The sequence below is a fragment of the Psammomys obesus genome, unplaced genomic scaffold, assembly GCF_907164565.1.
Source record: "Psammomys obesus unplaced genomic scaffold, mPsaObe1.curated_primary_1811, whole genome shotgun sequence".
Classification (NCBI taxonomy): Eukaryota; Metazoa; Chordata; class Mammalia; order Rodentia; family Muridae; genus Psammomys; species Psammomys obesus.
This window is the reverse complement of record NW_026585609.1, coordinates 8428869-8452736: the sequence shown is the minus strand read 5'-3', so window position 1 is coordinate 8452736 and position 23868 is coordinate 8428869. Positions and strand designations below refer to the sequence as shown.

At 39.7% G+C, this 23868-nt stretch overlaps 1 protein-coding gene across 1 annotated transcript in view; it reads left to right on the top strand.

Annotated features, from left to right (window-relative positions):
- Positions 1-22718, top strand: part of LOC129680152 (killer cell lectin-like receptor 2) — a 55144-nt gene extending 32426 nt beyond the window's left edge. The window contains 5 exon segments of the mRNA XM_055611725.1: positions 1191-1412; positions 4125-4267; positions 5861-5921; positions 5924-5963; positions 22565-22718. Coding sequence (XP_055467700.1) covers positions 1191-1412; positions 4125-4267; positions 5861-5921; positions 5924-5963; positions 22565-22718 — 620 coding nt within the window.
- The last annotated feature ends 1150 nt before the right edge of the window (positions 22719-23868 follow it).

Below are 23868 nucleotides of genomic sequence, written 5' to 3'. Positions count from 1 at the left end.
TGTGTGTGTGTGTGTGTGTGTGTGTGTGTGTGTGTGTGTGTGTGTGTTTCTTCTGCCTCTCTGTGAGTGATGGCTGCTTGTGATCAAGGTATTTTCCCTTCGGTGCACATGGGAGCTTCCACATGGTGTCTATGCTGTGCAAATCTGTTAGTGATGCTGTTAGGATGTTGAAAAGATGAAAATATAAGTGTGAAGAGGAACCTCTTTTATTTTTGCATCTTGATGTTTAGTTTCAACTGACACAGTTTATCAATCATCATTAAATATTTGTTAATGACTTAGAGTTTACAAAGAGCTTTTACACATGATCTCACTGTGCTGTGTTAGTAGGAGTTAAAGATCCTTATTACTCATGTTCTCGTACATCTTATACCTGCTACAGTATAAGATATGAGACAGGAAAGGAAAAAGCTACAAAAATCCTTGAATTATTCCAGACTCAATGGTTTGTGTCATCATTGTAAAATAACTTTACCATCTGCAAACCATGCTGTAATCCCTTTGGCCAGCAGGGTGAGGTAGGAAGGTCACAAATTTGAGGATAATCTGGAAAGCCCAGCAAATTTGAGGTTAGCCTGAGCTACACAGTGATATCTCTTCACAGAAAAACAAAGGTTGGAGATAAAGTTTGTTATTAGAGCTTGTCCATCCCTAACCATTCACTAAAAGCAAACAAACAAAAAATTATATTGATGTGATTTTGCTACACAAAATGCAAGCATTTTAACATAATCAACTTGATACATTTGGGAACACAGGAATACTCTTAGAGGTATCACCACATTCACAAGAAAATACTATCACAATTAAAAACTTCTTTTTTGTGTGTCTGTTAAGGTAAGAGACTACCACATCACACTCCAAGACACAGTAGCATAGGACCCCCGTGGGCACAGTGCATTAGTGCAGACAGAATTCTCAGTATACCTGCCTTAGCGCAGCAAGTGCCCATTCCCCGTCCTTCAGCCCCTGGTGTCTCACAAGCCTCTGCTTCTTAGAGTTGGTCTCTGTTGGAAACCCTGTCTGAGTAGAATCAAAAGAATGGTCCTGAGCCTGTGTGTTTCACTTCACACACTATTATCCAATTCATCCATTCTTCCCTGGCAGCCTTTCTTACAGGCTTCTGAGAAAGGGAGGAGATTGCCAAGACCCTGCTGTCTCTTTGGTAATGATTCTGCTGCTAATTTTAGTTTTTCAGTATCATCAAGAAAAGCATAAGCTGCAGGAAACTCTAAACAACCTCCATTTTAAGTACAGCACCGTGCAAAATGACAGCATCTTAAAGGAAGAGAAGCTGACAAATAAGTCTAGAGAGTGTAATGCCCTCAAAGACCAGTTGGACTTCCTCGCCAGAGAATGGAACAGATGCTTTGGGAAAATGAAGATTATTTTAGATTGTTCACAGGACAGAGGTATGGAGGGGACTGTGAATTCAGAATTGCGTTATTTTGTATTGTTTCTTCTCCAGAAGCTTTGAAGTCCAGTTAGCAGCTTATAATGCTGATGATCTCTGGGTTAATAGTTTGGGGTTTCCTTATGTCATGTAGGGGCCTAGAAAATTGGAAATCCCTTTCTGGAAGAATTTTATAGTTTTTGGAACTCAGTGGCCATTCTGCCTTCCCTGCTGTTCCCACGATATGGAATCACAAGTCACCACAGTTGACAATTCAGGTCCTTGTGGTTTATGGGAAAATCTGAGTTTCCACCTTTGTTACTGACAGAATATGGAAGTTTTTAGTGAAAGTATATTTACCAAATATTTTGGCTAAAATGAACTTAAAGCATTTACGTGGACACAGTCATAGAAATAATTGTGTATGTGTTTTCCTTCTGAAATAAATGAGAGTGTTGGCCTGTTTGTGACAAAGGGATCCTCTCTGGAGTGCATATGAGAGCTTCATCATGCTTTCCACACTCTGACATCCTGTCAGTGACACAGTGAATGAGTCTAGAAAGATGAAAATATGAAGTGTTACAAGGAAGCGTTCTTGCTCTTCTTATGACTGGCTATGTTTAAATGACCTTATCACTTAAATGGTCTTATCATTCACTATTAAACATTTTTCAGGACTTAGAGTTTACAAAGAGCTCCTGCATGTGGTATCACTAGGCTGTGATAGTAGGGTGTGGCAATCCTCATTATTCGAGCACTAATAGTTTTTAAACTGCTACATCATAAAATATGTTACAGAAAAAGAAAAGGCTCCCCCAATATCTTTGAAGTGATTCAGACACATGGAAAATGTTTTGTGTCATTATTTTAACATGACTTCATCATCTGTATTTGGTAACATAATGCTGGAATCCCCATGATTATAAATTTGAGGACAATCTGGACATCCGAGCACATTCCAGGCCAGCCTGAGCTACATGGTGGTACCTCTTCACAGAAAAGCAGAAGTTGGAGATAAAGTTTGGCGATAGAGCACAGCCATCGCAGCACCTCACTAAACAAAACAATCATAGTGACATTTTATTGCTACACAACCCGCACATATTTTACTGAATTCAACATGACCCATGGGTATGTGGTCATATCCTTGAAGGCCTCAACACACTCAGGAGGACAGACTCTCATCATCTAAAGCGCCTCTGTGTGACTCATTTCTGTTAAGATAAAATTATTTTTTATAATTAATTTATATAATTTTTATAATTAATTTTTATAAAATTATTTCAGAGCTTAACATCTTATTTTATTTGAGCTTCATAAATGTGTTATTAAATTCTTAAATTAATGGCTAACATAAGGAATATATTTGCCTTTCTATATTTTTAAATGAGAGAAAATATAGATTTATATAGAACTGGTTTTCTTTACTCATTTCCATTTTACTCCTCTCCCTTTCATCGTTTTTTAATTCAGTGTTTTTTATTAAATTTTTATTTTTTATATTAAGTACAGTTTGTTTACTTTGTATCCCAGCTATAGCCCCCTCCCTTATTCCCTCGAAATCCCTTCTCCCTCCCCAAAGACTGCCTAGCAGTGTAGTAAAGCTATGCTGAGACTCATGGCCAAACTTTGGACAGAGTACAGGGAATCATATGAAAGGAGAGAGAGTTAGTAAGATGTGGAGAGAACAGGAGCTCCACAAGGACCAAATATATCTGGGCACAGGGGCTTGTCTGAGACTGATTCTCCGACCAGGGACCAGCATGGATATAACCTAGAACCCCTGCTCATATGTGGCCCATGGCAGCTCAGTATCCAAGTGGCTTCCCTAATAAGGGGAACAGGGACTGTCTCTGGCATGAACTCTGCAGCTGGCTCTTTGACCTCCCCACCCCCCATGGGAGGAGAAGCCTAGCTAGGTCACAGAGGAGGATATTGCAGCCAGTCCTAGTGAGACCTGATAAGCTAGGGTCAGATGGAAGGGGAGGAAGATAAGATTATTTAACAGAGCCCTTAGCACACTCCAAGTGCACTGTAGCATATGGGCCCCTGTGGACACAGTGCATTACTGCAGATCCAAGTTCTGTCCTTCAAGTAACTGCCTCTGAGCAGCTAGTTCTCATCGCCTGCCCTCCAGCCCCTGGGAGCTCACAAGTTCCTGCTTCTTAGCTTTGGGCTGTGTTAGATATCTCATGGGTGGAGTCAGAAAGGACAGTGTGAGCCTGGTTTGTTTCACTTTGCACAGTATCCTCAAGTTCATCCATGTTGGTCACATAGATCTGCATCTCTCTTTGGGAGCTTGGGTGTGAGGCATGGTTTCATTCTCTAGTCCAGGCTGTATCACTAAGGCTGACATGGAAGTTACCACTTAGCCTAGGCTGGCCTCAAACTGATGGAGATTCTCCTGCCTCACTCTTTGGTTATAGTCATAAGTCATCACCCCCAGCCGATTCATTTCTTCTTAAAGGATAACTAGTAATCTTCTGGGTGCATGTGCTACATTTTCTTCACTGGTTCATCCACAAAGGACACTCAGGTTGTTTCCGTGTCTCCACTGTGATAAACAATGCTGCCCAGTGCACTGCTGTTCAGGGGCCTCTCAGCATTCTAGAGTCTCAGCTTCGGAGATCTGCAAGATTTTATGTAGTTACAGATGTTTCATAGCTACATTGCCCTGATAACAGAATAACAGAAATAACAGAAAATAAGACATTCACCTTTCCTGTTGTAGGCAAACGTGCTGAAGGACGCTGGTTCTGCTGTGGCATAAAATGTTATTATATCATCATGGAAGATAAAGAGTGGAGGGAATGTAAACAGACCTGCCAGGATTGCAGCTTATCCCTCTTGAAGATAGATGACGACAGTGAAAGGGTATGGTAGACAATTACTTGTCCCTTTATTCTCTTAGACTCTCCCGCTCTAGCTCTTGGGTAGTGAGATACTAAACCCTGGCATTTTTAATTTTGAAAGAGAGACCTTTATGGTTACGTATTGTTTTCCTGTAATGTGAGCAAAACTGTGCAGTGAGAGTCCCAGGCGACTCCCTCCTGCTCCACACTTAGTGCCAGGACACGGGGTCTGTTAAGAGGAGATTTGTTACTGCAGGGACAGTGTGTCCTTCAGTCTTCTCCCTTTCTTGGGGGTCTGCAAGAAAGTCCCTCGGGGAAGCCTGGCTTTCGCTGATGGAGCTTACCCCTCTGGTATAGCACATCATGTGACTGACAGGTCGTTATCTCCATGGAGTGCTAACTAAATCCCCACAGGCCACTGTCTAGAATTTGCTCTTTGGAACCCAGAAGTGAGACAGTCAGAGATGAGTAATTGGATGACAACAGAGAATGTAGTTGCCCTCTGGGACTAACTGGAAAATGGAAATGATATGAAAATCATGGAAATGAGTGGTATTACCAGTTACCCTCATGGTGGTTTTCACTGAAACCGTCTGTAATATTGACTTCCTATTTTTCATATGTTTCGTAACAAGATATCTATCTTTAGAAATGAATACTGAAAAGAAAATAAGGTTGCCAAGATGGTGATATTTTCTGTTTAAGTTATTACAAAAAAATCTCTTCAAATATAGAGACTTTTTTTCTATCTAAATTATTACAAGATCACCTTGAAAACTTTGTTATTCAGAACATAGTTCAATATTTGTATACCAACTGAATACATATTTAAACAACAACATAAAATGATTTTAATGTCAAATAATAATATAATCTTCCATTTGAAACAGCATGCATAATAAAATTTAAACCCACATTTTAAAATATATTCAGTAACTTAATTAGACATCATGTCACTCAGATGTCTCATGTAAGACATTCTAAATACCACCAAATATCTATCCATCTCCTCTTCAAGCTCTGTCACTTCCTGATCTTAACAAGAGAAAGGCTTTCTACTGCAACACGGAGCTTAATGCATAGATTTTCACAAAGGATTTTTTTTTATCTTATAAATTTTCTTTGACGAAAGGGCATTACTTCCCATATGAACACTTCTACATGCTTCCGTAGTCTTTGAACATGTTGAATAATTTTAAATTTGAAATAATTTCACATTTGAACAATTTCACCGAGTTTCAGAAATTGTTTAATGATCCATCCATGCAGTGTGCATTTATGAGCCTTAAGGTGGAATATTGTGAGATCAAGGATAACCTTGGTTACATAGTGAGACTTGCTCTGAGAAACACAGTCACAAATCATGTCATGAACCCAGCATCTCAGGATACCCGAGGTTTTGTTTTTAAATAACTTATTAAAGTGACATCAGTTTGATATCCATAGGCTTCTTGTGGGGAGCCACTTCAGAAAATGAGCATGGTGCAACTTAGCATGTCCTTCTCCAAAGGACAGTAGAGAACTGACATAGGAATGCTGGGACCTTTTCCTGGTTGAGCTTTATTTCATCAAAAAAGAGAAACTTTATCATAAAGGTATATTGTTGCCTCCACAGAGGTTCCTTCAGCTCCAGCTTTCTTCAAAGAGTTACTGGATTGGATTCTCATATGATTCAAAATAAAGAAATGGACATGGATTGACAATGGCCCATCCAAACTGTGAGTTTCTGGGAAACTTCAAACTCTACCACTGGGGCAGGGGGTGGTGAGGATTGTGTTTAAAGGCTTGTTTTCCCAAACACATGGGTTTCCTCATTTTTTATGGGGCTCATGGTAAGAACAAGATGCATAAGGCAGTGTCTCAGCAAGTGTTAGACAGGGAAGATGTATGGTCAAGGAGCTGACTAAAAGAGGCTTAATTCTGCGTACATCTCAGGATTGCGTGTGCTAAGATGCACAAGGCACAATCAAATCAATGGCTCAAGATGATGTAAAGTGACTAAATCATCATGACAGATACAATGAAGATGAGTATCTCAAACTTTCTTTTTACTGTAGTTTGACTTTTTACTGTAGTTTGCTTACACAATTGCTTGTTATTTATAAATATAAGAACATATTTATACACACACATACACTCTATCTATCTATCTATCTATCTATCTATCTATCAATCTTCTTTCCATTTCAGGGTGTTGTGTTGTATAAACTCCAAGTTTTATGTTTATTTATAATCTTATAGAAAAATATTGACTGACTACCTTATCAGTAATATTTCTTTTTCTTGAGTATCTCATATATATAAAGTATAATCATATTGTCCCTTACTAACCCCCAAATTTTTTCTGCAGCTCCAACATATGCCCTGCTGATAAAAAAAAAAAAAAACCCACAAAATCTCAGTCTCTTGATTTTACCAATAAAGACTTAGGATCCAGATATTTTGGAGTGAAAACCACAGCTCAGAGAGGCAGAAGAAAGCACTCAACTGATCATCCTATTCAGCCAACATCCCATAAGGAAAAAGCTGAAAACTAAAAGCTAAAAGCCAACATCTTGATAGCTCAGCTGACAGCTGAGGAGGAAGAAGCCAAAAGCCCTTTCTTCTTCTCCACTCTGTCGTAAATACACTTTTCTCAATGTCCCTCACTTCTGTTTAATCCCTCCCAGGTGGTTTCTTTCTCTGCCTCTTGACCTAAGTATTTAGCTCTTGGAGTAAATGTGTGTGCTAGGACTAAAACACCCACAACTAGAAACAGGGTTTTACAGTTCACAGTCTCAGGGTTCACAATGAGATCAAATATCCTGCAACAGTGCCCCTCTAACTCATGTCTTCTTAATTAACTGGATGTAGGCCGTCCACTGGAGCAAGAAAACCCAGCATTGGCCACACCCTCAATAAAGAATGAATCTTCCTTTTCTAGCAGCCGTTGCCTACCAACAGTAATTTCTCATGATGGAAAGAACCCTTCTTCATCTTTGCAGAAATTTCATCTTGTCTAGAATGCTGCATTTCACAGAGCTTCTCCCCTTCTCTGGATTTTACATTCTTTCTGTTTCTTCTTTCTTGATATTCCCTGAGTCTTGCCAGTGGTTTGCAGGGGAGGGGATTAATGTAGATGCCTCCTTTGGAGCTAAGCACATATTCTCTTCTCCTAAGCCCTTGGACCAATTCTGCCTCACTCCACAGACCACCACCCACTGTTAAAAGAAGCTTCTCTGATGGAGGATGAGAGCACCACAGGCCTATGCCATAAATATAAATATTGAAAATGCAATTTGACCGCCAGACCACTTAGCAAAGTGATTGTAGCAAAGGGACTGTAGGGCTTGTGACCTTCCTAATTATGAACTTTTGATTTGGATTACAACACCAAACATGATTTTTCTTACGTGGTAAAGGCCTCAATTCCAACAAGAAAGAAGTTACTTACCCTATAACATGTGCCACTGGGCACAGCTTGCCAAGCAGGTCAGTGTTGTGCAGGTCACTGCAGGATCCAGTGCTGGGTTAGGACGACTCAAAACTTTTCCTGCCCTGCAGCCTGCAACACACCTGCTGACCCTTTGAGAGCCAGCGCAGGGGAGGAGATTTCCTGATTGATTTGACACTAATTTCTCTATGTTCCAACATCCACCTGTGTGGTGTCTTTGGCAGTAGGATCTTACCGTGTAGTTATGATGGAAACCAAGGGCAGTGGCCAAAGCCTGTGCTATGTTCATGATCTCTGTGGTCTCTCTTACTAGTAACTGCTCTGGATGTATCCTACCTTGGACCTTGAGTTTCTTTTAGTAATCTTCTGTGATTGTAACTCTTTTTTAAAGTTAAAATATTTATCTCTTAAATTACATGTTTTTGTAGAATATATTTTGATCAGGTTTCCCTTTCCCCTAAATACTCCTGGTTCTTCCTCACCTTCCTACCCACTCAACTTCAAGTTATTTTTCTCCCCCCCCCAAAGAAGAACAAGACAAAAAGAGAAAATAAAATCAAGCAAGCAAAGAAACAAACAAAAACCCCAGTAAGACAGAAAATTTCCCCAAAGCAAGCAAGGACACAAACAAAGAAACAAACAAACAAAAAACTCTAAACCACAAAGCAAACATGGAGCTTGTTTTGTGTTGGCCAACCACTAACTAGTCAATTACTAACTAGCCAATTACTAACAACTAGCTGGTTTCCATAAAGCCTTTTATACATCCTTAGTTTTGGCTAATCCATCCTTTACTCTCTCCTGTCCCTTATTTTCCAGTACTTAACTGCTTTTGCCCTTTAATCCTCAAAATCCTGCTTCTGCCTTCCTATCATATATTTATCATTGTTTCTTATTATTCATATTTTCAAAACTACAATTTTTAAAAAAATCTCTTAATACTCCTGTGTTTGTCTTGATAAGTTTGTTTGGTAGTTGAATTTTAAGTTGATTTTCATATCAATGAATGTAATTTTCATTACTTTTGTTGTTATTTTGAGATAGGGATTCATTTCACCCAGGCTGCCCTTGTACTCTTGGCACTCCTGTCTCTATCTCTCTGGTGTTGGGACTACAGGCAAGTATGTCTTTCCTGAGTTTTATCCCTTAAACGATGTCACTAATAAGCATTTTACATCTGTTCATTGGTAACCCTACTGTCTGTATTTTTGTGGGTTTAATGTACTGTTCCTGCTCTCTTATGTTCATGATGTCATTTTCCTGTGGTAGTCACTGAGTTTGGTCTTCAGCAGCTGCAGAAACTCTCTGAGGTGTGGTATCCACAGAGATAACTTCTTCAGGAACCTTTCGTTCAGTGCTTGGGATCATGGCAGGTCTGGGTTACTTCTTTTCATGTGGGTGTGGACAGCTAGTTTCCAAATATGCAGGAAAATAACTTCCTCTCTTTCCTCTGATGACACTATCAAGCAGGCTGTCCCAGAGATGGCCAGAGGACAGACAGCCTTATAAGATATGCTAATATATTCTAATCAGCGAAAATATTAGTACTGCTATTGATTTTGTTTTTTTGCTATGAAGTATCATTTTACACAGACTATCCCTAGTCTTCCTGGCTTTATCTCCCAAGCACTGAGATTTCTGGTGTTTGCCATCATGAACTGGCCACAGAGTTATCAACTTTCTTTATAGCTTACAGCATCATACAGAGTCAGAGATGGGCAGGGGTAACATTTAGTGAGGTGCCAGGAGCTGACTATGCTACAGAACTCTTCCTGGATGGTGGTGCTGATTCTATGGCCAGATCTGAGGCTTCACTGAGGAAACTCAGTGGTCATGTTCCTGTGGCCACCACAAGCATTTTCTCCAGTGAGCAGGTGCAGAAGCTTAAACACCTGCTTACAGTGTAAGATTCTTCCAACAAACCCTGTGAGCAGCTGTGAACCTAAACTTGTGTTTCTTGGGTGTGGCTGAAGTGGGCATCACTATGGTGGGTAAAGTGAAGAGCTCACGATGCAAAATATGTGCTTCGTGTGTATCTGTGAACAGTTAGTGTCTGCTGGATCCTGTTCCTCTTTGCCCGTGTTCAATGCTCATGCTTCATTGGTTGTACCATAATCCTATCTCATGGCTGGTTAAGGTGTATGCTCATTCTTGCTGTATCTCTCCTCTCCTGTCTGTGACCAATGGGTCATTTGCTTTACTTCTCTTCCTTTGTTTTTTCTGTAGTAAATCTAAATGCTCCATTTCTCCCTGGTTAAATGCAAGATTAAGGAAAAATGAACTTTTGTTAAACTTTATCTCTCTGCCATTTCTGCCCCCATGGAGTCTGGTGGATTTTATTCTCTTTCTGGTGTTCTTTGACATAGATTCTCATCAGGCTAGCCTGTTTCAAACTCACTTTTATTTCTCAACCTGCCTTGAATTCCTGATCTGCCCAGATTCATATTTAGTATTTGAATGATCATTTTATATAGCTTTACTATTCATATTGCCCTATTAGGAGAGAGACTGTTTGCCATGCTCTGCTGATCCCCTGAAGTCTGTAAGAATCCTGAATGTTCAGAAGTGCATTGAATAAGGCTCTAATTATCAGTTAATATTTAATCAGGGTGTCCCTATATCCCCTAGTCTGACCTGGTTTATAATCCTTCTAACTCAGCCTCCCAAACAGTGAGGTTATAGGCCCGCCTCACCTTTCCTACTGTTTTATTTTTTAATCAATGTTTTAAATTATTTTTTTTTCTGAGAAGGTAGTTGTGGCATTAACACACCATTCTGCAGAGATGGCAGTTGTGTTACATGCAAGGGACTCAGTGGAGCATCGTGTTTCAGTGAAGTCCCATTAGCTCTGAGGTGGGGGAAGAGAGAAATCAACAACAGCAGTTACACCCCTTCTTCTGTGCCTGAATTCTAAACCTTTCTTTTCTCCTTAAAACAGGGCATATCAGACCTTGTCCGTGTGCCACATAACGTATTTCTTCATTTTAACTGTCTTTATTGCAGAAAGCATTAGAGGAAACCCACTTTAATATAAAATTTTCCCTTAGCAATACTGAAAATTAATTTAACTTGCTAATGAGTATATGATGAGTTCAGTTTTGATTAGGAGACCATTTTTATTTCATTTATTTTTGTGTGTTATGCATACACATGTGCATGTACATTACACAGCACCAGTAGTCACAGGAGAGTTAAAGAATTCTTACTCTTCTACTGTGTGGGGTCTCAAGCCTGAACTCAGGTTGTCCGGTTTGGTGGTAGTCCACACCACCAACTGACCCCTGTTACTGCCCCAAGATCATGTTCTATGCGTTTAGAGAAAATGAATATCGTTTATTGATATGCTTATGATTAATTCCATACTCCGTTCATTTTTTGTCAATAAACCTTGTTTTAAACATCTTTCCCTGCATCAATATAAGCTTCAAATTGAAATAACTGCCCGTTATAGTTTTTAGAGTGATTTAACATTAGAGAAATCATTACGTAAGACAAGAGGCAGTGCGTTTTTTCAGTGTCACAGATACAAATAGTAATGACTGTGGTAAAGCCCACTCCAATATCTGGGAAAAGAGGATAGACAAGTTCCCGGGTTCAGTGTGCAGTGTGGAGGAAAGGTAAAAAGTCAATGTTTGCCTCCCCTATTTTTTCTTCCTTCGCTGAAAACACATATACCTAACGCTTTGTCCACACCAGGCATTGTGAATATTAATTACCTACTGGCACATTCTGCATAATCAGTGGCCTTGAAGGGAGAACAGCACATGTTCTAGGCTGGATTGAAAAAAAATGTTTAAATAAGCAAATATCTAACCAAATTTTTTTTTAATTTTTATTTTTATTTTTAGTTACAATTTGTTAACTCTGTGTCCCAGCTGTATCCCGCTCCCTCATTCCCTCCCCCTCCCCAACTCCCTCCCTGGTCTCCTCCCTGCCCCTTTCCAAGTCCACTGATAGGGGAGGACCTCCTCCCCTTTCATTTGACCCTGTTTTATCAGGTATCTTCAATGCTGGCTGCAAAGTCCTCCTCTGTGGCCTAACAGGACTGCTCCTCCCCTGGGGGGGGGGTCAAAGAGCCTGCCCTTGAGTTCATGTTAGAAATAGTCCTTGTTCCCCTTACTTTGGAAAACTACTTGGTTACTGAGCTACCACGGGCCACATCCGAGCAGAAGTTCTAGGTTATATCCATAGATGGTCCTTGGTTGAGTGTCAGTCTCAGAAAAGACCCTGTGCCCGGATATATTTGGTACTTGTCGAGCTCCTATCCTTTCCCCATCATACTAACTACCCTTCTTTCATATGATTCCCTGCACTCCGCCAAGGTTTGGTTATGAGTCTTAGTGTCTGCTTTGAAACACTGCTAGGTAGAGTCTTTCAGATGCCTTTTGCGGTAGTCTCCTGTCATACATTCAATGCACATCCCATTTGTCTTTCTAAATGAGGATTGATCATCTTCACCCATGTCCACTTTCTTGATTACCTTCTTTAGGTGTGTAGATTTCATTATGTTTATCATATCTTGTAGGTCTATATAAGCAAGTATATACCAAGATTGTCTTTCATCTTCTGGGATAGTTCACTCAGAATGATCTTTTCTAGATTCCACCATTTGCCTGCAAATTTCATGATTTCCTCCCTTTTGATTGCTGAGTAGTATTCCATTTGTGTAAAAATACCACAATTTCTGTATCCATTCCTCCGTTGATGGACATCTGGGTTGTTTCCAAGTTATGGCTATTACAAATAAAGCAGCTACAAACATGGTTGAACAAATGTCCTTGTTGTGTACTTGAGCAAATTTTGGGTATATGCCTAGGAGTGGTATAGCTGGGTCTTGAGGTAGCACTACTCCTAATTGTCTGAGAAAGCGCCAGATAGACTTCCAAAATGGTTGTACCAGTTTACATTCCCACCAGGAATGGGGGAGGGTTCCCCTTTCACTACAACCTCTCCAGCATGTGTTGTCACTTGAGTTTTTCATCTTGGCCATTCTGATGGGTATAAGGTAAAATCTCAAGGTTGTTTTGATTTGCATTTCCCTAATGGCTAATGAGGTTGAGCATTTCTTTAAGTGTTTCTCTGCCATTTGATGTTCCTCTTTCGAGAATTCTCTATTTAGCTCTGTTCCCCATTTTTTAATTGGATTACTTGGTTTGTTGCTTTTCTGCTTCTTTAGTTCTTTATATATACTGGATATTAGCCCTCTGTCAGATAAAGGGTTGGTGAAGATTCTTTCCCAATCTGTAGGCTGTCTATTTGTTTTGATGACAGTGTCCTTTGCTTTACAGAAGCTTTTCAGTTTCATGAGGTCCCATTTATTGATTGTTGCTCTTAGAGCCTGTGCTGTTGGTGCTCTGTTCAGGAAGTTGTCTCCTGTGCCAATGAGTTCTAGGCTGTTCCCCACTTTTTTTTCCAACTGATTTCGAGTATCTGGTTTTATGTTGAGGTCCTTGATCAACTTTGACTTTAGTTTTGTGCAGGGTGATAAATATGGATCTATTTTCATTTTTCTGCATGTAGACATCCAGTTGGATCAGCACTATTTGTTGAATATACTGTCTTTTTTCCATTGAATGGATTTGGCTTCTTTGTCAAATACCGAGTATTCATAGGTGTGTGGGTTTATTTCTGGGTCTTCTATGCGGTTCCATTGATCCTCCTTTCTGTTTCTATGCCAGTACCATGCAGTTTTTATTACTGTGGCCTTGTAGTACAGCTTGAGTTTGGGGATGGAGATACCTCCAGATGATCTGTTGTTGTACAGGATCATTTTGGAAATTCTGGGTTTTTTATTTCTCCATATGAAGCTGAGAATTTTTTTCAAGGTCTGTAAAGAATTGTGTTGGTATTTTGATGGGAATTGCATTGAATCTGTAGATTGCTTTTGGCAGGATGGCCATTTTCACAATGTTAATCCTACCAATCCATGAGCATGGGAGATCTTTCCATCTTCTGAGATCTTCTTCAATTTCTATCTTCAGAGACTTGAAGTTTTTCTCAAACAGGTCTTTCACTTGCTTGGTTAGAGTCACCCCAAGGTACTTTATGTTATTAGTGGCTATAGTGAAGGGTGTTGTTTCCCTAATTTCTTTATCAGCCTTTTTGTCTTTGGTGTACAGGAGGGCTTCTCATTTTTTTGAGTTGATTTTGTATCCTGCCACTTTGCTGAAGGTGTTTATCAGCTGAAGGAGTTCTCTGGTTGAATTTTTAGGGTAGCTCATGTATACTATCATATCATCTGCAAATAGTGACACTTTGACCTCTTCCTTTCCGATTTGTATCCCCTTGATCTCCTTTAGTTGTCTTATTGCTCTGGCTGGGACTTCAAGTACTATGTTGAAGAGATATGGAGACAGTGGGCAGCCTTGTCTTGTCCCTGATTTCAGTGGGATTGATTTAAGTTTCTCGCCATTGAGTTTGATGTTGGCTATAGGCTTGCTGTATATTGCCTTTACTATCTATAGGTATGTGCTTTGTATCCCTGATCTCTCCAAGACTTTAAACATGAATGGGTGTTGGACTTTGTCAAATTCTTTTTCGGCATCTAAGAAGATGATCATGTGGTTTTTCTCTTTCATTTTGTTTATGTGGTGGATTTCATTGATGGATTTCCATATGTTGAACCACCCTTGCATGCCTGGGATGAAGCCTACTTGGTCATGGTGGATGATATCTTTGATGTGTTCTTGGATTCGGTTTGGAAGTATTTTATTTATTGAGTATTTTTGCATCAATGTTCATAAGAGAGATAGGTCTGAAGTTCTCTTTTTTTGTTGGATCTTTGTGTGGTTTAGGTATCAAGGTGACTGTGGCTTCATAGAATGAGTTTGGTAGTGTTCCTTCTGTTTCTATTTTGTGGAATAGTTTGAGGAGAATTGGTGTTAGCACTTCTTTGAAAGTCTTGTAGAATTCTGCACTGAAGCTATCTGGTCCAGGGCTTTTTTTGGAGGGGAGACTGTGAATGACTGCTTCAATTTCCTTGGGAGATATAGGGCTATTCAGTCTTTCTACCTGATCTTGGCTTAATTTTGGTAGATGGAATCTGTCAAGAAAATTATCCATTTCATTTAGATTTTCAAATTTTGTGCCATATAGGTTTTTGTAGTATGACCTAATAATTGTTTGGATTTCCACAGTGTCTGTAGTTATGTCCCCATTTTCATTTCTGATTTTGCTGATTTGGATAGTTTCTCTCTGCTTTTTAGTTAGTTTGGCTAAGGGTTTGTCTATCTTGTTGATTTACTCAAAGAACCAGCTTTTTGTTTCATTGATTCTTTGGATAGTTTTATTTGTTTCTAATTGATTGATTTCAGCCCTGAGTTTGATTATTTCCAGCCGTCTGTTCCTCTTGGGTGTATATGCTTCTTTTTTTTCTAGGGTTTTCAGTTGGGCCATTAAGTTGTTTGTATGTGATGTTATGAATTTCTTCTTGCAGGCACTTAGTGCTATAAATTTTCCTCTGAGCACTGTTTTCAATGTGTCCCATAAATTTGGGTATGTTGTACCTTCATTTTCATTGAATTCTAGGAAGTCTTTAATTTCTTTCTTTATTTCTTTCTTGACCCAGCTCTCATTGAGTAGTAAGTTGTTCAGTTTCCATGTGCATGTGCGTGTCGGCTTTTTGTTGTTTCTGTTGTTGTTGATGTCCAACAGAACATTCTGTTCTGATGTTGTTGCTTTAGTCCATGGTGATCAGATAGTATACAAGAGATTATTTCAATCGTTTTGTATCTGTTGAGGCTTGCTTTGTGACCCACTATATGGTCTATTTTGGAGAAGGTTCCATGCGGTGCTGAAAAGAAGGTGTACTCTTTTGAGTTTGGGTGAAAAGATCTGTAGACGTCTATTAGGTCCATTTGATTTAGGGATTCTGTGAGTGCTTTTATTTCCCTATTTGGTATTTGTCCAGTTGATCTGTCCCTTGATGAGAGTGGGGTGTTGAAGTCTCCCACTATTAAGGTATTAGGATCAATGTATGATTAAGCTTTAATAATGTTTTATTTACGAATGTAAGTGCTCTTGTATTTGGGGCATAGATATTCAAGATTGTGATGTCCTCTTGGTGGATTTTTCCTTTGATGAGAATATAGTGGCCCTCCTTATCTTTTTTTATTAACTTTGGATGAAAGTCTATTTTATTAGATATTAGGATGGCTACTCCAGCTTGTTTTCTGGAACCATTTGCTTGAAAAACAGTTTTCCAGCCCTTTACTCTGAGGTGGTGTTTATCTTTGTTGCATAGGTATGTTTCTTGGATGCAAAAGAATGTTGGATCCTGTTTCCGCAACCATTCTGTTAGCCTGTGTCTTTTTATTGGTGAGTTGAGTCCATTGATATTGATAGATAATAGTGACCAATGCATGTTAGTTCCTTTTATAATGGAGTCGGTGACCTTACCCTGTTTCATTGCTTGTTTTCCTTTCATTTTTGTTGAGATATTATCTGTATGCCCTGTTTTCTTGGGTGAAGTTGTTTTCGTTGGATTGGAGTTTTCCTTCTAGTATCTTCTGTAGGGTTGCTGTGTAGATATTGTGTAAATTTAGTTTTGTCATGGAATATTTTGTTTTCTCCATCTATGTTGGTTGAAAGCTTTGCAGGGCATAGTAGTCTGGGATGACATCTGTGATCTCTTAGAGTCTCCATGATACTTGCCCAGGCCCTTCTGGCTTTCATAGTTTCTGATGAGAAGTCCAGTGTGATTCTGATAGGTCTACCTTCATATGTTACTTGGCCTTTTTCCCTGGCTGCTTTTAATATCTTTTCTTTGTTCTGTAGATTTAGTGTTTTGACTATGATATGATGTGATGTGTTTCTTTTCTGGTCTAGTCTATTTGATGTTCTGTAGGCCTCTTGTATATTTATGGACATCTCTTTCTTTAAGTTGGGAAAATTTTCTTCTATGATTTTCTTGAAAATATTTTCTGGACCTTGGAGCCTGGAGTCTTCTTTTTCATCAATTCCTATTATTCTTAGATTTTGTCTTTTCATATCGTCCTTGATTTCTTGGATATTTTGTGATTGGAACTTTTCTGATTTTACTTTTTCTTTGAGAGAAGTATCAATTTCTGCAAGTGTGTCTTCAGCTCCAGAGATTCTCTCTTCCATCTCTTGTATTCTGTTGGTGATGCTTACTTTTGTGGTTCCTGATCTTTTCTCCAAGTTCTCCAGCTCAAGGGTTTTCTCATTTTGTGTTTTCTTTATCGATTCTAATTCTGTTTTCATGCCTTGCACCATTTCTTTCATGTGTTTGAATTTGGATTCCTGTCTCTCTACGATGGTCTCTATTTCCTTGTTCATTTCCTTTTTATATGCCACTAATTTTATCTCTATTCATGCCTCTGTTTGGCTATGTTTGCCTGTGTTTCTTTAAGGCTTTTGTCTATTTCTTCTTTCTTTACCTCCAATTGACTGGCCAACTCTTTGAAAGATTTGTTCATTTCCTCCTTATTAGCCTCAAATAATTGGGTAAGCATGGCTTTAAGGTCATTTTCCTGTGCTTCTGATGAATTGGAGTATCCATCAATTTTGGGGTTTCCTGGTGAAGTCATGATATCCTGATTTATGTTGGAAGTGTTCTTTCGCCTACCCCTGGCCATTGGCTTATATGAAACCTTCCCTGTTTGTTTTTGGATTCTGCCGATCAGACTGGTACTGTCTTTCTCTGGCGTCTGGAGAATTCTTCAGCAAGCTGAGAGAAGTCCCGTGTCCTTAGCGTGTGCTGAGGACTAGCTGTACCTGTGGGAGAAAAGTATGCAGGCACAGATGGGGCAAATGCAAGTGTGTGTGTGTGTGTGTGGTGTGTGTGGTGTGTGTGTGTGTGTGGAGGTGTGTGTGGACGTGTATCTCAAGGGACAGAGTGATGGCTAATGTTGAACCCTTGAGTGTGTGGGAGAGGCTCTGCACTGTATATGTTGCAGGCACTAGTGATGATCGCAGCGCAATTTCTGGCATTAACTGCCTTAACTCCTCAATTAGACCCACAGAGCAGGAACTTCAATGTCCCAAGTGCCCCTCTGTTTCCCGAAGTGGGTATATGGGTGGGAGGGGGTTCGATGCCTGGCTTCTGTTTTAGAAGGACCCAGGATCTGGGGATCTGCAGATTCTCAAGGGTGCACTCACTTACAGGCAGGTCACTTGGCAGAGATCAGTGTATCTGGGCTCTCTGCTCTCTAGTTTGGCCCTGCTTCTTTGATGTGCTCAGCCAGCTCCGTGCTGCTGTCACTGCCAGGTTATGAGGTCTTGCTGCAGCTGGAGATTTCAAGGTGGTCACGTCAGTAGGGATCGGTGTAACAGGCTTTCTGTTCTCTGGTTTGGCCCTGGTTAGTCTTAAACTGGAGGGCTGATGTGCCCTGCCAGCTCAGTGCTGCTCTGCCGCCAGGTTAGAAAGTCCCGTTGTAACTGGAGACTGGGTTGCTAGTCCAGATGTTTTATGGGAAGTCCTGGGGTCTCTTCACTGTGCTCTCCCAGCACCTGGTGTGCCTAGCTAGTGTGGCATTTCTGCCTGGTTTTGGTGAGTATATAGTGTATTTTCTGTCACTGTGGGATTGGGCCGGCCGTAACGTCAGTGATCTCGATCCTGTGGAGCTAGTATGGTGTCTAGCAGACTGGGGCCCTGGGAGGATGGTGCAGCCGCTGCTCGGATCTGGGACTCCGAGACGGGTACTGCTGGCACTTGCCGCTAAAGGGCTTCGAGCTCCGCCTCAGCCTCTGCAGACCCCAGCTGCGCAGAGAAAGATGATTCTGCTGTGCCGAGGAGGAAGGAAGTCTGGGGAGGGGAGTGCTGTGAGATCAAAGGATCATTTCTCACCTTCCCCAAAGAAGTCTCAGGGTGACCCCAAGACCAAAGTTTTTGCCTCCTGTGATGTTCCCTGTTGTTTAGGAAGCCTCACCATTGTTTTCCTTCCACGCACCTTTCAGATGGTTAGCAATTCCACAGCTCAGAAACTGTGTGTGCTAGTCGCCATCTTGGCTCCGCCCCTCCTATCCCAATGTTTTGTATAAGCAAAATTATGCACTTTTCCCCACTTTGGTCATTAGCTTTCCAACAGGTCAAACCTTTTTGTTTTTATTTCCCTTTCATCTTTAAAATGGTGTCTCACTATGTTGCCCAAACTACCACAAAACTCTTCTGTTCAGGGGTTCTTCCTGCCTCAGCCTGTTGAGCAGCGAGAACTTTAGGCATGTCTACCATCCCTGCTGACACCATCCTTTAAAAAAAAATTATGCGTGTGAAGGTTTTGTTTGCATGTATGCATTTGAACCATGTGCGTGCCTCCTGTCCTCACCAGAAGGGGACATCATCTCCTGTGGATATGTTAGAGACAGGTGTGAGCCATCATGTGGGTTCTGGGAATCAGACCCAGGTCCTCTTCAAAACCAGTAAGCACTCTTAACTTCTGAGCCATCTCTCAGCTCAATGCCATCTCTCTCTTTTTTTAATTTTTATTAATTACACTTTATTAATTACACATTTTTATTAATTATACTTCTCCACCCATACCCCTCCCCAAGTCCACTGATAGGGGAGGTCCTCCTCCCCTTCCCTCTGATCCTAGTCTATTAGATCTCATCAGGAATGGCTGCATTGTCTTCCTCTGTGACCTGGTAAGGCTGTTCCCCTCTCAGGGGGAGGTGATCAAAGAACAGGCCAATCAGTTCAACGTCATCTCTTAATTGATGAATTAAAGTATTTCAACTGATCTCCTAGCTTCTACTGTTTCAGTAGTTCATATCTAAATCTTGTCTAAGTAAATTTGGTTTTAGCAAATTTGAAAAATCAAAAGTGAGGTTTCTGAATCCAGGAAGAAGAGGCAAATGTATGATTGATTTCCCATTTCTCCTGTTAAATAAACAAAATATCCTGGACATTATAAAACAAATACAGGAATAATCAAATGTGGAAAGGAGAACACTGCAACACAAGGAATAAGTCAGAAGCAATTGTTGGCTTTTCTATATCCCTTACATATCCTACCTATTCTGTTAACTTCAATAAGCAAGGGTTGGTCGGTAACCCAAGGCTATGTCCTAACTTTATAGCGAGGCTTAATTTTTTTTTTTTTTGAAAAGCTCTCTTTTAGCAACCCAAAATTGGAATCAATGGTGCTGGCAACCCAGGGACACAAATAAAATTTGAGAAGCCAAGTTAAAGAAACGAGAAGCACGAGGGAATGGACAGATGCAGAGCACTCCTTGCGCTTCCGGCCAATCTTCAGAGCGCAGTGGAGGAGGAAGCAAGGTTATCCAAACAACGGGCCATTTCTACCTCAAGGCCACGTGTGCTCACTAAGGTGCAAATTCACCGTTATATCCAAAGAATGAGATTTTCCTTTGAAAGATATGTCAATTGGAGATTGAGAGACTTTAGTAGATTCCCAAGTTATTAGACATAAAATGCTATGTGAGTGCCTTTGTAATAGATACATCAAAAAGGAAACTTGATTATTGACACGTTTATAATTCACTTTATAAGATATGTTCAAATACATTTAAGCGTTCCTGAAATTAAATACAATATTAAGAAAAATCAAAACAAACAAAAAAAAGTCAATGTTTTGTCATCTTTGTTAGTGTCCTGTGATGATTTGTGAAAACTTAGTGACCAAATATTTTAGCTGCAGGACTCAGTCCATTGTGCAAATAGGGTGCAAACAGAGTGATAAGCTGCAAGGGGAGAAATGCTCCTCTGAAAGATGACTTAACTCAGCAGAAGCCATCTTTCTTCCTGGTACACAGAGCAGCTTGTGTCTGTAGAATGGATGCCTTTGCTCCAAGCACTGAGCAAACACTCTCTGTTTCCCAGATGACAATAGCTCACTGTGATTAAACGGCACATGCTTCATCATCACGAAGATAAAACATTTTACTAGCTCATTGCTCTCACAGTACAATTAAGAACTAGGAAACCGTGGGGTTCAGCTGTCAGGTGACAAACTCAACTACAATCTGGGCCCAGAGCCTGCGCTTTGAGTCAGTCCACCTAAACACCTTCCCCATCCATGAGCTCTGGCATCATGTAAAGCAGCCAGTCATGCATAATCAGAGCCGCAAGATCACTATGACTCTGGCAACCAAAGGTTATCCTTTCCTCCCCAGTTGCTTTGCTCAGGGTGTTTCGTCATAGCAACAGAAACCCCCAAATCCAAACAGGGTCATTTTGTTACCTTCCAAAGTTTTTCTGCTCCGTGCCCCTCACTTGGCCCTGGGAAAGCAGACATATGCTCTTTTTTATTATCAATGAGTATGGCCTAGTCCAAAGTATTGTATATTATGCATAGATTTGTGATTAACTTTGTATTTCTCTGCATCTTTCACTGTTAGAAATATCATCATTATTGGTTTTTAGCTAACTAAAGCTCTTTTTCACAGACCAACAGTTCATTCTTCTTGCTATAAAGCACTTTTGAATTACACAAATATTCCACAATAATTCTCCACTCACATGCGAGCATGTGGTGTGTTTCTTGTTTTGACAGTTATGAAAGTTGTCATGTCAATTCGTGTCAATGTCACTGTGTGAACACACATTTCATTTCTTTTAGTAATTATCTTTTGTGAACAGCCAGTGTCTGCTGACATCTTTCTTCCTTTGCCCACGTTCAGCATACACCCATAATTTTCTGACTATCCCCATGAACATGTCTCATGGCTGACTAATGTAAATATTTATTGCTAATGTACCCTACCTTTTCTGTCTATGTTCTGTCTACAAGACACTTTGTTTCATTTTTCTTCCTTGTTTCTTTTACATTCTGTATATTTAAATATTCTATTTCTCCCCATCTTAAATCCAAGATTCAAAGAAAGTGTTTTATTTTGCTAAAGACTGATCCCTTTCAGATCTCAGTCTCATGTGGGTTTGATGGATTTCATTTTCTTTCTTTACTTTTCAGACAGAGTTTCATTAACCCAGACTAGCCTCAAACTCCCTATACATTTTGAAGGTTAGCCTTGAACTGTGATCCTTCTACTTTCATGTCCTAAATACTGGGCCTGTGATTGTGCCCACTATGGCTGGCTGGATTCATTGTTGAGGATCTCCATTTTGTGTGCATTATTTAGTCAGCTTCCTCTAACTATTCGGGGACAATGATTCTAGTGCTTCCCTGATCGTCAGAGGTTCATTCCTGTTCCTGCTAACACTTCAGTCTCAGTAGAAATCTGATTTTTGTTTGTGTATACAGAAAAATATTAAGTATTAATTAATTACTATATGACTTCTGGTTTTGCTATGTAGCCCAGGCTGGCCCAGAACACACAGTCCTTCTATTTCAGCTTAAATGCTCTGTGTTTTAATTTAATTTTTATTTACAACATTTAATATTTTAACAGAAGAAACTGTGGCCTAATACAGCATCCTGCAGAAATCAGAGCTGTACCGCATACAGGGAATTCAGGAGATTACCGTGTTTCACTGAAGACCCACTAGCTATGATGTGGAGAAGGAAGAAAGGGAAAACAGTCCAAAACATGAGTTACAGCCTTCATCTCTGACTGTATTTCTAATATTCCCTTTCTCCCTAAAACACAAGACTATAAGGCCTTGTTCTGTGTGCCACACACATTTTTTTTCCTTTTACTCTAGCATTATTATTGATAAAGTATAAATGGGAAAGCAGATGTAGCATGAAATAATTTCTTGGAAACATTGAAAATCTGCTTTACCTGTTGACCAAAAATGTGAGTGTGAAGTAAGATGGAGCTTTTGTTGTGATCAAGAGACCATTTCTGTTTAATGGGCTCAGAGAAAAGAAAACATTTTTTTGATGAACTTATGATTAATCGTTCTATATTCTGTATACGTTGGCCAATAGGATCCTTAAAATCATGACATTTCAGTGAATGTTCTACATTAAACAGTTGCTCATTGTTGTTTTTTCTCTTCAGTGCCTTGAACAAACATAGTTACCACAGTAAGATCGGAGGATGTGTATTTTTATCTAAAACAAGACTAGAGGTTGAGGAATGTACAAAATCCTACCCCTGCATTTGTGAGAAGAGACTTGTTAAATTCCATGATTCACTCTCTAAGAATACTTAAAGGTAAAAGAGAATTGTGCTGATCCTCATTTCTTTCCTGTAATAATTTGTGACTCCTTACAAACAAATGTTTTGATCACAGGACCTTGTGCAGAGATACAAGCTGGCAGAGGTTGGGAGTGTCTTCTGTAATCTGACTTCACAGAGCAGAGTCCATCTTCCTTCCTTGTGGAGACAGTACAGACCTTCTCTGATGCATGGACACCCCATAGGACTGAGGAATAAGCTCTAGCTACTTAAATTCCCATAGAACTTAATAAAGAACCTTAATAAACAGCCTGAACATTTCATTATTAATAGAATAAATCATCTTAATTGAAAGCACAATTAAGGCCTAGAAATAGCTGTAGGCTCCGGTTTCTCATTTGTTCGCTGATTACTATTTTGTGTTGGTTTGTTTTTTGTTTCATGTAGAAGTTTTCCTCATTGTTATATACATATATATATATATATATATATTTTTTTTTTTTTTTTGCCTGAAAACTATAATTTCAAATTTGGTAAGCAGTTGCAAGGATAGTTCAAGAACACCTGAATATCTTTTAAACAAGATATCAGTTGTCCTTTCCACCCCTCTTTAACCCATCTAAGATAAGGTGAGGCCTTTTAAAAATGGTGGTAATAAGCAGGTGAAAGACCTGTTCAAAAAAACTTCAAGTCTCTAAAGAAAGAAATTGAAGAAGATCTCAGAAGATGGAAAGATCTTCCATGCTCATGGATTGGTAGGATTAACATTGTGAAAATGGCCATTCTGCCAAAAGCAATCTACAGATTCAATGCAATTCCATCAAAATACCAACACAATTCTTTACAGACCTTAAAAGAAAGATTCTCAGCTTCATATGGAGAAACAAAAAACCCAGAATTTCCAAAATGATCCTGTACAACAACAGATCATCTGGAGGTATCTCCATCCCTGATCTCAAGCTGTACTACAAAGCAATAGTAATAAAACTGCATGGTAATGGCATAGAAATAGAAAGGAGGATCAATGGAACCGCATAGAAGACCCAGAAATAAACCCACACGCATATGGATACTTAATTTTTGACAAATAAGCTAAAACCATTCAATGGAAAAAAAGACAGCATCTTCAACAAATGGTGCTGGTCAAACTGGATGTCTATATGGAGAAAAATGAAAATAGATCC